The sequence below is a fragment of the Schistocerca nitens genome, chromosome 1 (genome assembly GCF_023898315.1).
Source record: "Schistocerca nitens isolate TAMUIC-IGC-003100 chromosome 1, iqSchNite1.1, whole genome shotgun sequence".
NCBI classification, from domain to species: domain Eukaryota; kingdom Metazoa; phylum Arthropoda; class Insecta; order Orthoptera; family Acrididae; genus Schistocerca; species Schistocerca nitens.
The window spans coordinates 1,182,271,585-1,182,286,798 of NC_064614.1; the positions used below are offsets into that span (position 1 = coordinate 1,182,271,585).

Genomic DNA, 15,214 nt, shown 5'->3' on the forward strand with positions numbered 1-15,214 from the left:
CATGAGGAAATTATTCTGATTTTACATGTGACTGCACTGCTGGCAACTGATAAGAAGTGGGTACATGTTTCATTTATTAAGACTGCTCAAATTCACTGACTGCATTTAAGTTCTCTAGTGTACCCTCAACATTAGTAATTTATTACTGTTGTCTCCAATGTATTACTTCCACAACACTGCATATATTTTAATCTTTTAGTCTAATAATTAATCTTGCTTTAGTAAGAAGGATGTGGCAACTAGAAAACTGTTTACTTATAACTAAGATCATTTCAGTATTAGCAACAATATCAGTTGATAATGTTCGAATTTTTTACTGGATATATTTATAAAAAAATAGAAGATTGATTTCCAGTTTGCTTTATTTAGATTTTCTGGAATTCCTCTTTACAAATTGATCTTTGGTTTTTTCTCTGGTGGTGGCTTCATGTTTCGCTGACTATCTGGTTTCTCCTGTTTAATTTCACGGGGTTCAGCTTTCACTTCTTCTGCAAACACAAGACCAAATTAAAAAAAAAAATTATAACACAGCATACTACATTTATAATGTATAACAAGATTTGACATTAAGCATTATTTTACCAATTGCTGGTTTCTGTTGAGGAATGACTTGAACTGGAAACTTTCGTGTAAGTTCTGCCAGCAACATATCCACTCTTTGTCTCTGGAACAATGAGCTCGGCTCTTCCCTTTGAGTCTCCTTTTTTGATGCAGTCCTTTCTGACGGTTTGCGTTCTTTTAGATCCCATGAATACCCTTTAGAAGGGTGATATCGAGAATAAGAGTTTGATTCTTCAAATGCAGATTGTAGATGATGTATTGTTGACATCTAGGAGAAAGAAAAAAAGATCATCATAGTTCCATATTTAATACACTTATCCTTAATAAACAGATTCCAAAGCCTCTTTGCAGAGGATTGCCAGGTGGAAAGCCTTTAACTGATTAATATTAAATTCACACACATCTGTTATGTGAGAAATGATATGAATAAATAATAATATAGAACTATTGTGAAAAGCTTTGTAAAGTCTGCACCAAAAGCGTATTTAATGGATAAAGTAAAATTATTTTGTCTCTGTCTAGTTATGCGTACTCTTCACTTCATTCTATAATTCTCACTTCTTGTTTTAGAAAGTAATTTTTTGATGACTTCATACAATGCCTATTGAGATAGAATGTATAGTGACAAATGGTGCAAACTGCATACATATGAGTGAATTTAATTTCCCTAAGATGATGGCTTGTGAGTATATATTAGTTGTTACTTTAAATCAGGAAACTTCACATATTATTTCCTGATCATCTACGTTTTTCATAGCAAGCAGTCATATCCTGTGTACCATTAAGCACCAAAAATAACAGCCAACATGTCACATAACAGGTAAACATCAAGGCAGATATAATAACAGAAGACTGTCCATGTCTGTTTACACACCTTACATATGCTTGTAGTATATAAATCAAATATGACACAGATTGAAAACATGTGCATGCCTGTTTGAAAATGGCCTAAAGCCAAAAATGGGTCAATAGGGGTTAACTTACAAGTTTTCCTGACACTTAAGCCTTAGAAGAGGAAAATGATTATGTCTGTTCTGGCATAAACACAAGCACTGGAACAAATATGAAGAACACAAGAGAAGAGAAGAGAGAAGAGAAGGCAGTGAAACAATGTTGGCCAATGGTGCACTGATTAGGACCACACTACGACAGGAGCGGCCTCTACAAGAGGAGAATATAAGTGCCGCTCCAGCCAGCCTTGGCCACTCAGGATCGGCTCAGTGTTGGGACAGTATTCAAAGAGTATTAGCACGGCCTAGCAGAGAGTGCTATGGCAGCAATTATTAGTGATCCACAAGCAGTGTGACAAACTTGCATGAACTCTGAATATAGCAACCAGGACTCTGATTTATATTGTATGTCACCCATCACTTGGGACACATTCTTATAAATACAAGCTAAGTATTGTCAGTCTTCTTTTTTGTAACAAAAACTATTAACCTGATTTGCTTGAATTGTTGTACAGCACTCCGAGAATGCAACATCCTTTAGGCACCCTACATGAGACAAGTGGGCAGGACCCCACAATGTCTTTCACCAATTTTCTGGCTATAGCTATTACATGTTCCATTTCAGTCCACTTTCTTAACTGAGATTGCCCAAGGCCCTGTAAAACTTGAGGAGGTAAGTTCCACCTGCTCCTTATGTATTGTGGCTAAGATATTTTAAAATACCGAGAGTTTTTAGTGACAATCTTTTCACGTCCCTAATTGTGGCAACCATATAAATTGAGGGTCAAATGTGAGACCTAGAAACCTCACTGTGCCTTGAAAGAACAATAGAAAAGAACAGGAACAGTTTAAAGAGATGCAATTTTAACCTTCCTTCTACACAAAATATTATTAAGAAGAAAGTGCACACACCTCTCATTGGAGGTATTAAAACACGTCTTTTCTGCCTAGTTATCCAACTGTTGAATAGTCAGTTGCAATGGACTAATTGTTGTTGGAAGGCTCAAGGAGGAACAAAAGACAGAGAAATCATCAACAAATAAGGAAAACTTGACAGGATGTTTAAGAACAGATGTGATACTATTAATAGCTACAGCAAAGACAGTCACACTTAAAACACAACTTGAGGGACAAGGTTTTCCTGTTCTAATTGATCAGCGGTGATGCCACTGACTTAATATCCAAAATAGTGTGATGATAAGGACCATATAAAGATAGAAGAAATTCTCTAAAACCCATTCAAGGAACTGCCTGGGGGTAACATGTTACCAAGCAGTATCATAGGCCTTGCTGATGTCAAAACATATACCAACTACATGATGCTTGCACAGGAAAACCTGCTGTATAGCCACTTCCATGAGAACCAGTTTACAAAAGGTGGAGCAATATCTCCTGGATCCACACTGTAAGGGACTAAGGAACTGCCTGGATTCTAAGATCCAGACAAAGTGCCAATTGACCATCTGCTCCAAGATCTTTCCCACACAGCTAGTGCATGCAACACTATGATAAATACTCCCAGGTTTTGAAAGTGGAATTGAAACTGCCTTTTGCCAAGAGCTGTGAAAGTGTCCTGGTGCCAAAATGAGGTTAAAAAGGGCAAGGAGGACTTGTTTGCTCCATTGTGTGACGTGACATAACATATTATGATGAGTCCTATCATGTCCAGGTGATGTGTCACGAGCTGTAGACAATGCAGAATCCAGCCCCCACATGGCGAAGAGGCGGCTGTAATCATCATCTGCAAAGCAACTGAAGCCTCAAATGTCTCTCTCAACAGCCACTGTGTAGTGTTGGAAAGCTGAATCTTGTCTGGCAGTCACAGTAACTGTGGGAAATAGGCCACTGTAATCTGGACAGTGTCTTACAGGTTGGTTGGAGACTTACATTCTGTATTACAGTAGTCACTGGGCACCCCTCTCTTCTTCCACAAATCCTCCTAGTGTCTCCCATATGAATGTGGTTTTAGTGGAACCATTCATGGTGGGCAGGAATTGCTTCCACAATCTTCTTTTGCTGTCTCTAATTATTCAGCAACATTTAATTCTCGCAACCTGAAAGGCAGTGAGGTTATCTGCAGATGGCCAGCACCTGGAACTATGAAGAACCACTCGCCTGGTCCTGACTGCAGGACAGCGTTTGTTTTTCCACCATGCAACAGGCTGCCTTTTCAACTGGCATGAAGACAGCAGAATGGATACTTCAGGAGCATGGTGGATCATCTGGGTAATATGATCCACCCATTCCTGGATGCTGTGATAGTCTTCAAATGCAGTAAGTAGCCACCCATTGTGGTGGCTATCTTCTGAACACCACTCTGTCTGGAAGGTGAATCCAGATTGGGAAGCGATCACAGTGTGCAAGACATCGACCACTTCCCACTGAGCAGTGTTTGTAAGGGCTGGAGAGCATACTGAGAGATAGACAGCAGTTAATGACCCTGTTTTAGAGCTGAAGTTCGTGCTCTGCACCATGTTCAATAAACACTTACATAAGGACATGAGAAGGCTCTCAACTGCTCTACCTCTAGGAAAGGTGACTGCAGAGCTCCAAAGCACAATGAATGCACTAAAATCACCACAGAGAAAAGAAGCTGTGGAGGATGGGGGGAGGGAGATGAATATGGAGGTCATGGAGAGTACTTTATCTAGCACCTCAGGTGGGGGCTGATAGAGGGAACATATGGTCAACCTATGATATACATGCTCTTCTACAGTGACTGTTTGTATACAGGTTGTGAGGGAGAGTAGTGAGGAGTGAAAGGAGATGCTTCTGAAAATAGCCACCCCACCTTTAGCTCTCTCTCAATAAACATCAATTTCTTAAATTTATTTATTTATTTATTTACTTTTAATAATGTTGCCACACAGCTCAGAGGCACTAGAGAATTTAAAATGCTTTTAGGAGACGTATACACACTGATCCACCCAGAGCTAATAGGAGTATTTCCTCTATATGTGACCTGAATACATTCAGGCTCTGCTATGAAAGCCATCTTAATGGTGATGTTATCCTCAGTCTTTCTCCCTGTTGCTCCTCCGTAGTGGAGAGGTTTCAGGGGGTGGGTGTTTTACTTGAAGGACTCTCTGGTTACCTCGGGCAGATGTCAATGTCAATAACATTGATGGTATGGTCGTTGTTGGATTCATCAGACAGGACAAAGGTCAAGGACGCAGCCAGGATTTTGTGAAAAAGGGAGAGGGGGTCCAATTTGCTAAAGACGACCTTAAAAAGGCTCGTGTTTTCCATGTTATTCTGAAAAAAATTTATTTGTGTAAGGCACATAATTTCCTTTCAGGCGGGCCTTCATACAAATAGTATTTAGTCTATAAAATTAAGCAGAAAAGCTTTTCTTAAAAAAACTATAAAATGTATTATCAACACACACACACACACACACACACACACACACACACACAAATACACATTTAAATATTTCTTTAATTTGACAATATGATAACTGCACTCTACCACTGAACGCTGAATTAATTGAAACTCAAATATAATTTATTGCCTTAAAGACAGAAAAGAAGAAGAAGAAGAAGAAGAAGAAGAAGAAGAAGAAGAGAGTGCAGTTTTCTCATATAAGGATCAGTATCGCAGAGCAGAATAATCTTAATGCTGGGTTGAATAACTTATAAAGTTAAATGGGTTCAGTTCTTTTTTTGACAATAGGTATCTTTCTCCTACTGCAACCTTGTATTTAAATTTACAACTTAACAGAAAACAAGTAATAATTTATTCAACACATCAAAGCATACAATGTTCCTCATTTCAAACTCAAATTTTAGTAAAAACAGAGATTCCATGACTTACCAAATGGGAAAGCCCTGGTAGATAGGCACAATAAAAACACACACAAACACACACACAAAATTTCGAGCTTTCGCAACCCCCAGTTGCTTCGTCAGGAAAGAGGGAAGGAGAGGGAAAGATGAAAGGATGTGGGTTTTAAGGGAGAGGGTAAGGAGTCATTCCAATCCCGGGATTGGAATGACTCCTTACCCTCTCCCTTAAAACCCACATCCTTTCATCTTTCCCTCTCCTTCCCTCTTTCCTGACGAAGCAACCGGGGGTTGCGAAAGCTCGAAATTTTGTGTGTGTGTTTGTGTGTTTTTTATTGTGCCTATCTACCAGCGCTTTCCAGTATGGTAAGTCATGGAATCTCTGTTTTTAATATATTTTTCCGATGCGGAATGTTTCTTTCTATTTTATTTATATCAAATTTTAGTAACGTATATTTCATTTCATTATAATCATTCAATTTTCTTAAGTGATCATAAACTTTTTTTAAACTTATTATTTTCAACAGTCACCTTGAAACTGTAGCAACCACATTATTTAACACACAAATACCATGAGCTATACTTCTGTGATCTTAACAATGATTCAGGCATTAATTTCAACTAGACCTCTAATGTATGCGATCTCATAAATGAGTTGTATATAGCCATGATAATATGGTTATACAGTCTTTGATGCTAATAAACTCCTCTATGAAGAACAACATACATTATCGTTTGTATGTCATTTGTTTACAAATACATTAGAGTTGTGACAATTGGACTCCTAACATCATTCTTGTAGTGAAACATGAAGACATGACATAATGTCCTTCCACAAGTGAGCTATCTATATGCACAGATATATAGTACAAAATGACGATGCTATTTGCCTTCCAATGTACATACAGCTTTTAGTGCCAGCAGTCTCTGAAGAGATGTTCGGTATGTCTTTGATACAACTCTTTTCATTTAAGCAGAGATGCTGCATCTTTAAGGGAATTGGAATCTGTCACAAAAGAAAGGAATTCGGAAGAGATTGGCTGTGCCCTATAGTAAGGGATCAACTCCCACATTTGCCTAAACTGAAAGTGTAGAACTACATAAAAACCATTTTCAAGGTTGTCAGCAGACGTATCAAACCACCTTGCCTCCTGAGTCCAGGGATTGCTAGCTCAGCACCTCATGGTACAGAGCTACTCATGTCTGTACCGTGGAGAATTTCAAAAAACTGGTTGTTGTAAATTGTTTTTGAAAAAAAAAATACAATGCACCATAATAAAAGATGGGTTTCTCATATTGCATGTTTTTCTTTTCTGTGCATGTTTTGTCATTTGATAGTGCATGAATGCATGCATATTTTAAGAGTTAATTGTGCAGGGAATGCGTGGCTCCTGTTATTATAGTTTTACAAGAGTGTGAATACATTTTTACCACAGAAAATCACCAAACAGCTGTACATTTTGAGCAATTATTTTATTTTATTCTGACGACCAGTTTCAGCATTTCATTATTCCATTTTCAGGCCCCATCTGCACTTCATGTGTAGACATTCAGATGTATCAATGCTGGCCTAATGGAGCCACCAGTATCTGGATATCGTTAATTTGTTGTTCGCATGCTTCCTTCAATGACCTGACAACAATTGACCAACATATTAAATGCCGAAACTGGTTGTCAAAATAAAAGAAAAAAACTTCTCAAAACGTACAACTGTTTGGCAATTTTCCTTTGTAAATATTTGACTAGTCACTGCCCCACGTCCACAATGGATCAAAAGATATTGAATAGATATTAGACAAAAGGGTGGGAGGGGGGGGGGAGGTTGCAGTGCACAGTCAGCTCTGACAAATTCAAGCAGCCCACTGAAAAGTCTATGGAAACAAATGAACTACAGAATATGCTATGTGCTGTCATCACATACCCCTTCCACTCTCCACAAAACCCTGCGCATCGTTCCATACCTGACAGGTTTCCATAATCGAGTACCGCGCAGGTGACCAGCTGTCATGATATTTTGACATTTTGTCTAATAATTGTAGAATTTTGATTGATTAACGCAATTTCTGGGCAAGAAAGGCAGTAGATTATATAAACTTATTCATATATTTTTTTTAATGTTTACTTCTCAGCTGTGTTGTGAAATACTGAAATATTTCATCCCCAACATTCTACCAGCCTCCAGATAACAACTCCATCACTTACATTAAACTGCTATAGATAGGTAATTAGATTATTATAGTAGTGTGTATGTGTTTTTAACTTATCATAATGTTAGTGGACAACTCAGAATCTGTTTTCCTATTCTTTCTTGTTACAAACTTATTCAAAATTAGAAACTGTCGTAACAGCACACAGCATGAAAACAATAAACGGCAGCATTTACGTTAAGTACAGCTGAAAATAAGAACTGAGCTGATTAACAAAATAACAATTGAAGATGGCTGACAGTGCCATCAAAATATCAATAGTAAAATGTATCCATGGTTTTGTTGATTATCAATAGTATTATCCCTTTTTCTCGTGCGATTCACAATCACAAAATAAGGGGCAATCAAAAAGTTTCCACTTGAAGGGCGTACAGTCCAGAATTGGTAGGCCCCATACAATTCAGGCAAAATCGCCATGGGCATTAAGGCAATCATAGCATATATGCACCAGTATGAAGATACCCATTTGGTAGTGAATAAGTCCATAACTGCCTGCTGCACATCCTCGTCTGACAGGAATCGTCGAGCCTTGAACACCTTTATTAAGTGACCAAGGGCATGATAATTGCTTGGGGAGAGATCAGAACTATAGGTTGGGTGCTCTATTGTCACCCACTTGAGCAGACCCCACATGTCACACCATCCATAACCGAGCTTTTCGACAGACATGCTGCCGCGTACACATTCTTCATTGTCAGATGGATATCTACCAGTGCTCATCCTTTGGCATCCGAGAAGAATAACAGCATGTTGATCTTCACTGGACGCATTTGGTAATTATATCTCCACAATTCATGTTTCCGCAATTACTGCATGCATGTTGGAAAGACACAAATGCCACACTAATCCCTCACCCATGTGTTGGAGCTATATATACCCACAGTGGATCACAACTATATGTTACAGCAATACCCTCAACTGGAAACTTTTTGATGGCCCCTTATATTTTTAAATTTCACAATACGACAACTAGGTCGTGCGTAATTTCATTTGGGTGATAATGGGAGTCCCTTTGGCTATGTCCTTGTGAAGATCGCATGATTTGATGGCTTCAGACCCTATCTTTTAGCCTGTTGTTTTTCATTTGCAGTCTGGATTTTGGGGATGGTGGTAAGGCCGTTTTACCAGAAACACTTTGTTGGTGCTCTTCTGCTGTCTACTGTGAGAGTCTGTTATCCTTTCAAACATTAGGTTCTGCAACCACCATTATTTCAGTGGTAGGAAGGCTTGGCTGGACTAGTGATGCAGACCTGTAGCTCCATTTACAGGAGCAAGTTGTACCCTACTCAGCTGTCAAAGTCTGCATACCAACACTGGTCTCCTGTATAAACTGCCGCAATGCTGAGATGAACTACATCACAAAACTTGGTGGTTGTCTTGTCTTACCCTCCTCCTTTAAACTTATATCTATACTCTGCAAACCTACCCCCCCCTCTCTCTCTCTCTCTCTCTCTCTCTCTCTCTCTCTCTCTCTCTGTGTGTGTGTGTGTGTGTGTGTGTGTGTGTGTGTGTGTGTGTTGTAATTATTCTAATCTTGTCCGAATGATCCCTGTGTGAGCAATACATAGCAGTTGTAGAATATTCCTAGAGTCACTAAATCTGGTTCTTGAAATTTTGTTAGCACACTTTCTTGGAATAGTTTACACCTATCTTCAAATGCCTGTCAGTTCAGTTTCTTCGGCATCTCTGTGACACTCTTCCAAGGGTCAAACAACCCTGTGACCATTTGTGCTGCCCTACTCTGTATACATATACTTCTCAGAGTACGAGATACGATGGGTAATTAATCTCCTGGATTTTCTTCTCTTCTGCGAAGACAGGGCATTCCTTCGTCCCAAATGGATTGGCTTGGTAGCAAATTGATACACAAGGGTATCACATCGAACTGAATACCTGGTTCCTGGACAGTGGAGCCCCATCTTCCACATGTGGACAATTCATTGTGGTGTGACCACAGCATTGCCAGTTAATACAGCACATTGGATTACGTACAAAGGGTTAACCCTAAGGTGGAGAAGGACTGCTAGAGTACATTCAAGCAATTTTGACAAACTGGAGGTCAAGATAAAGGATGGCAATTTCTGGAGTTCACCATCAACCTTCTTCACAAAATTCTGAACTTAGTGACATCTATTTTTCCATTCCTGTTGGAGTACTTTGGTATCTATACCCATAATGACCTGGCATGTCACAACTCCTTTCCAATAATTTAGCTCACTGTGCAGCTCACTGTTGATAGCACATTCTTCAAGTAGTAGGAATTTAACAACCTGCTGATTTGAGTACCTTCCAGTGCTTCGATCAGGAGCGTACCATGGTGCAACCTCTTGATAGATTTCTGTTGCTTTGCATGTTCCTCTAAAGCTTTATGGATGTAGAAAGGTGCAAATTCTCAAATGAACCTGCTACAGATTTAACAACAATATACATTACTCATCCCAGGATGTGGTCCGTTACTATTACTGCTTGCACTGATATTCAAAAATGTCTCAGATGGACTTGCTACATGAAGCCTCTTTTGGGTTTTGGTGTTAACACTGCCCAATGGACCACCTAATCTTCTGGGATTAAAAGAAAGATTTAGACTTCCTACAAGTCTCACAAGCATCTAGGGAAGTAAGTGCCCACACCGAAAGAGCCCCATTTGTCTGTGTAAGCCTTGTACAACAAAGGTTTGGCAGGCTCCCAAGAGATTGTCTGCTTGAATTTCAAACACTTGATGACATAAATGGTACTTTAAGGAAGTGTTTATGACCATATTCTTCTGTAATTTCCTGTTTATCGCTGATGTAATTTTGCAATGTAAGTAAGTACCTTGACATTTAACTCAAGTCATGGAGTTATTATATAACAATCTTTATTGCTCAATTCCCTATTTTACAAATACAATATATTTCCAAATGTTCAGGTTAATGTGGGGGAGAAGACGCACAAATAATTGAAAAACACCAATAATCAAGATATTTTCAAATCTTGTATTTGGGACGATGTTTACTGATCAGATAATAGTGGCAGTGTTGGCAGCTGACTTCTAAGTGTGCACAGGTGCAACTCGGAGCAGTCATCTTCCACTGTCGGTCTGGCTTAGTGGCCCTAGCAATGGATAACCCTTGCTGCTGGACCCCATGTGCGACATGTGACTGCTTTTTTTTAGATGCATGAATAATCCACAAAGCGGATAACCTGCATGAATAATCAGGAGTACAATGTACATTCAATTTTTTACATACATCCTTCTTTCAGGGATCTGGAAGAAACAAGGGCACAACTATTACTGTATTTGAGTGGTTATTCATCCTTAGGTGCCATGTCCCTTCCCCTCCAGTTAGTGTGTCAGTCTAACCGCACATAACAAAATGTGATTAGTATCAGTTTTAAATTAAACTTTTCTCCACCATTCTGATTTCATAAGTACTATCCCTCAGCCATATTAAACTGGAGCATGCCATCAGCCTGCTGCATCATTTCCATATAGCAAAAGTATCTTCCACGAGAGACAGCAATCTGTTTGATGTCCAAAATGAAGACATCCTAAGTCCTCATATCGCAGTTTCTCTGAAACTACTGATCCAATTTTGATGAGTGAAATACCAATGAATTTGTCTCTTTTAGAACTATGACACTGGCAGCAGAAATAACTACAGTACTGTTTGATAAAAGTGAACCTGATACCGATGTGTCTAATATAGCTATAAAAAGAGACCATACGTCATTTAGTGAGAACTTTTTTTGCAATTAATTTGGGTGAAAACATAATCACAGCATCTTAAATGGTTCAGGAAATACCTGAGATGAACAGATTAATTGAACTGCCCTGCATAGGTGATAGTTATTATATTATATGAAAAATTAGATTAAGAACATTGTTAAACTTGCAAAGTGACAGAAAGGCTGGCCAGAACTTACCTTCAAGAGGTAAAATTCAGAGTTCTGTTGAGAGAAACATGTTAAGTATTATTTCATACTATGTGTTCCTATTGGCATCACTAGGAACTACACCTCCTGATAGTACTTACCAGCCAGCCTTTCTGTTTCTGTCGTTTTCACAATAAACTACATTATACTTTACATTGTTGAAATTATTTAAATTGTAATACTTTAGGATATCTTAACTCACCAATCTTGAATTTATCACAGACATAAGGTCGGGGGCTTGATAAACTGTGCCAGCAATAATGTAATAATCTGCAAGAGGTGTTGCCTGGGTGGGAGTATGTCGATGCTGTTTGCGAATGACATACAGAATTGGTTCCTGGACATGAAGCAATATGTATTCAAGTCCAGTCATATTTCTGTAATTGCAACAAAACAAATGTTTACATACAGGAATCAGCATTACATGAGAAGCAATAAAACAATTTTTGCAACAAAACTGAAAATAAAAAATAATACACAATTTAAAACTCAGGACAGGGGTGAGCATTTGTACTGTAGTTTTGTCTTGATAAAATGGCAAATTAGGTCTCACAACATATATAAAAAGTGATACATGGAAAAAAATTACAGCTTATGCACTGCTAAGCTTAATAATAGCTGTAACATTTCTAAATCACATTAAGAGAACTAACCCAAACAAACAACTAGCAGTCTACAAATACTTGCCCATGTTGGGGTAACATGACATCTTGAAATATGTACTGTAGGACAAAGTAATTTATGACAAGGGGTACGGCTTGGTGGTTCAATGTATAAGTGCCAGACTATCAAACCCAAAAGTCCATGACACTGACAACGATGTACCACATTGCAATGCAGTGTTCAAACCGATCTTCCAGTTGAGGGCAGCTTCACCATATACCATGTGGGACAAGGTCACAAAACACACAGTAAAGTGCCATATGAGAAACTGTGACAGAAAAATGCATACTCATACCGAAATACTATGGCATGTAGTACCTGAGAAACACATAACTGTTACCTTTTGTGAAGTTGTAGTACAACTGTATCATGATATCAGTATGAAGATGATTATGCACGATTTTTCCAAATGTCTGTGCTGTTTGCATGTTTTTAAATTAAATAAACAAAACATCTGAAAAACTGGGAATAATAATCTCCTAACCGACATAAATGGTTATATGATTTGATTTCTTAACAGAAATGCCATCTTGCTGCAGCCCACAACAATGAAAAATAGTTGATTTTTGGCAATATTAGTTATTTAAATTGGTAACTTATTTGTACTAACACAAAGCAAACTGATTATGCTACTTGTGATTCCCTCCTGATGCTTTAATTAGTATGTGTTGAGGGGTAGTGAAAAAAGTAAACAGATTTCACAAAGGAACTAAGGATGGTTAAAAGTGTTTAATACATTGATCAACACAACAAATATTTCAATGGGGTTGGCTGATTCTCATTTGGTTTCCTCCCTAGATTCCCAGTAATGGAAGCCAACATTTTAAATTCACATTTTTCTACTAAATAAATCCTGTTCAGAAGCTTTTATTATTTTCAATGACATAGACACTGATACAGCTTACTTATCAAGATTAACACAAAAGAAGAATAAACTCTTGTAGACATTATTAGAGAACTGCTGGACATACTGAGTTACAGGATGTTCAACTGGCTACAGAGTCAAGGAGGCACGTGTTCCAGCACATAGTAAGTATCAGGGTTACACTAGCGATTAAAATTTATATTTTTCAATAGTTTCAAACTCTGTCTTTTCAAGCCAGTCACTACGGAATTTTCATTTTGCCATCTTGAAAAGTTTATTTTCAGAACTGAATAGAGTATCACAGCAAGTGTTTTTTTTCCAACATAAAAATAAGAATCTGCCACAAACATATATATAGTTGTAATGGAAGAATATTTGAAACTAATACTAAATGCACAAAATAGGAAAAAAAACACTTGAAAATGAGAAAAGACCAATCTAGCCCAAATTTCAGGAGCCTTTCACAATAGATTCCATCTACTTTAATAATTTGAGTATACCAAAAAATTCAATGAACAAACATGAATAAAGAAATTTAGAAACAAAAGTAAATGACTTATTTTGTTCCTAAAAGACCAAAAAAAGGTTGAAAACTGACAAAAAAAGGGGGGGGGGGTTGAGAAAGACAACTGAATTCTTACGCTACTATTGATGAGATGGCAGCTTGTCAAAAAGCCTGTACCACTGAGCAAAAAGCTATTAAACAAAAGGCAGAAGAATGGCCATCATATCAAGATCAAAGGTCAAAATCAGAAAAAAAACTGCAGTACAGAGCACAGCCATAGGATTGACAAATGGTGTGTGCGTCAATAGGAAGATCTAAACAAGAGGCCCAGAGCCATTTTACCTAACAGAATGAAGAAATTGTAGCCTTTGTTGATTATAGATCAAACTCGAAGTTGGCAAATCTGGAACTAATGAAGGTTACTGAAGCTCAACATCCTAGTTGATGAAGTATCTGAAGGTACAAAGTGAACTGCATGCTGTGGAAGTTGAGGAAGATAATACCCCTGACACAAGATCTGTAGTGGAAAATCTACACACATAACTCTGATTTAAGCTGAAGACAAGGATGGAAATTCTGTGTGCACCCAGATTAGCACTCCAATATGAACTAAAATGAGGGCAGGATTAGCTCAACAGGCACTTAGTCTGAGAAACTTTGAACTTGCAGCTTGTCTTCATTAACTACACTCTTGGATGTGGCACTGAAGACTGACGGAGGAGTCCCACATTCTGCAGTTTACAAGTGTGCTATAAGCATTCCGCATATGCATCAAGGCACCCTCACTGGTGGAATTGTAGAACTCAGTTGTCATCACAGCTGCCACTCTCTGCAGCCATTTGTGTACTCTACATCATCTTTGATTAAAACAAATTGTGAAGATGATAAGGTTCCACACATAATCCAATTGGTTAGTCACATATTGTGCTATGTGTATTTCCACACATGTTGCTCTGCCCAAAATTATTGTTTTATGATAAATTTTAGATTGTAAGATTATCTTATGTTATACTTTTTACACTAGTAGAATTTGTGCTGTATGATAAAGCTGGACAATTAATTTTGCAATACAATGTAATACAATAGCCTATTTAAAAAAAATAAAATACAAGAAGTAGATAGTGTTGTTTTCTGGGACTACGGATAGTTTACAATCTGAAAGCGCGTATGCTGTGAACAAACCCAGCTCAGCTACATATGGAATACCCATGATTAAAGCCACAAGTGATTTTAAAATGAAGAAAACTATATTGTGCCCTATAACAATAACAAGCAAGATATGGATTTTTTGTTTTTGGTTAGTGTGGAGAGGGCTGGTTTGACATATAATGTTAATATTTCAGAATAACAGAATTATATCCAGTATTTATTCTAGAATATCTAGCAGAGATCTCTTCAAAAAAACTTGGCATTTTGATAACTGTTATTCTCTCCTTTGAGTAACAATAATAGTTACACTGTTATTACACTTTTCGTAAAAAAATAGTCTAAAGCAAGAGTATAACACAAGGACCAAAATTAAGCTCTAGAGGCACTTCAAGGATTTGACAGTACTACAGTCATACACATTGGTATACATGTATTTAAAGACCTGCCACAGCATAGTAAATATCCTGTGACTAAGATGATGGAATTTAAGAGAGAATTAAACAACTTTTCTCATGGGAAAAGTCTTGAACTCAACTGAAGAGTATCTTCACAGTGGCTCATAATATTAATGTGATAATATCTTCAACAATGGCACTGTAATATTCAATATTTCA

At 37.8% G+C, this 15,214-nt stretch overlaps 1 protein-coding gene across 3 annotated transcripts in view; it reads right to left on the reverse strand.

Annotated features, from left to right (window-relative positions):
- Nucleotides 1-344: 344 nt before the first annotated feature.
- LOC126239190 (mediator of RNA polymerase II transcription subunit 6) overlaps nucleotides 345-15,214 on the reverse strand; it is a 35,836-nt gene continuing 20,966 nt past the window's right edge. For all 3 annotated transcript variants that reach the window (XM_049947843.1, XM_049947842.1, XM_049947844.1), the window contains exons 4-6: nucleotides 11,621-11,795; nucleotides 583-829; nucleotides 345-488 (exon numbers count right to left, since the gene is read on the reverse strand). In XM_049947843.1, coding sequence (XP_049803800.1) covers nucleotides 388-488; nucleotides 583-829; nucleotides 11,621-11,795 — 523 coding nt within the window. In that variant the 3' untranslated portion in view covers nucleotides 345-387. The remainder of the gene's footprint in view (nucleotides 489-582; nucleotides 830-11,620; nucleotides 11,796-15,214) is intronic.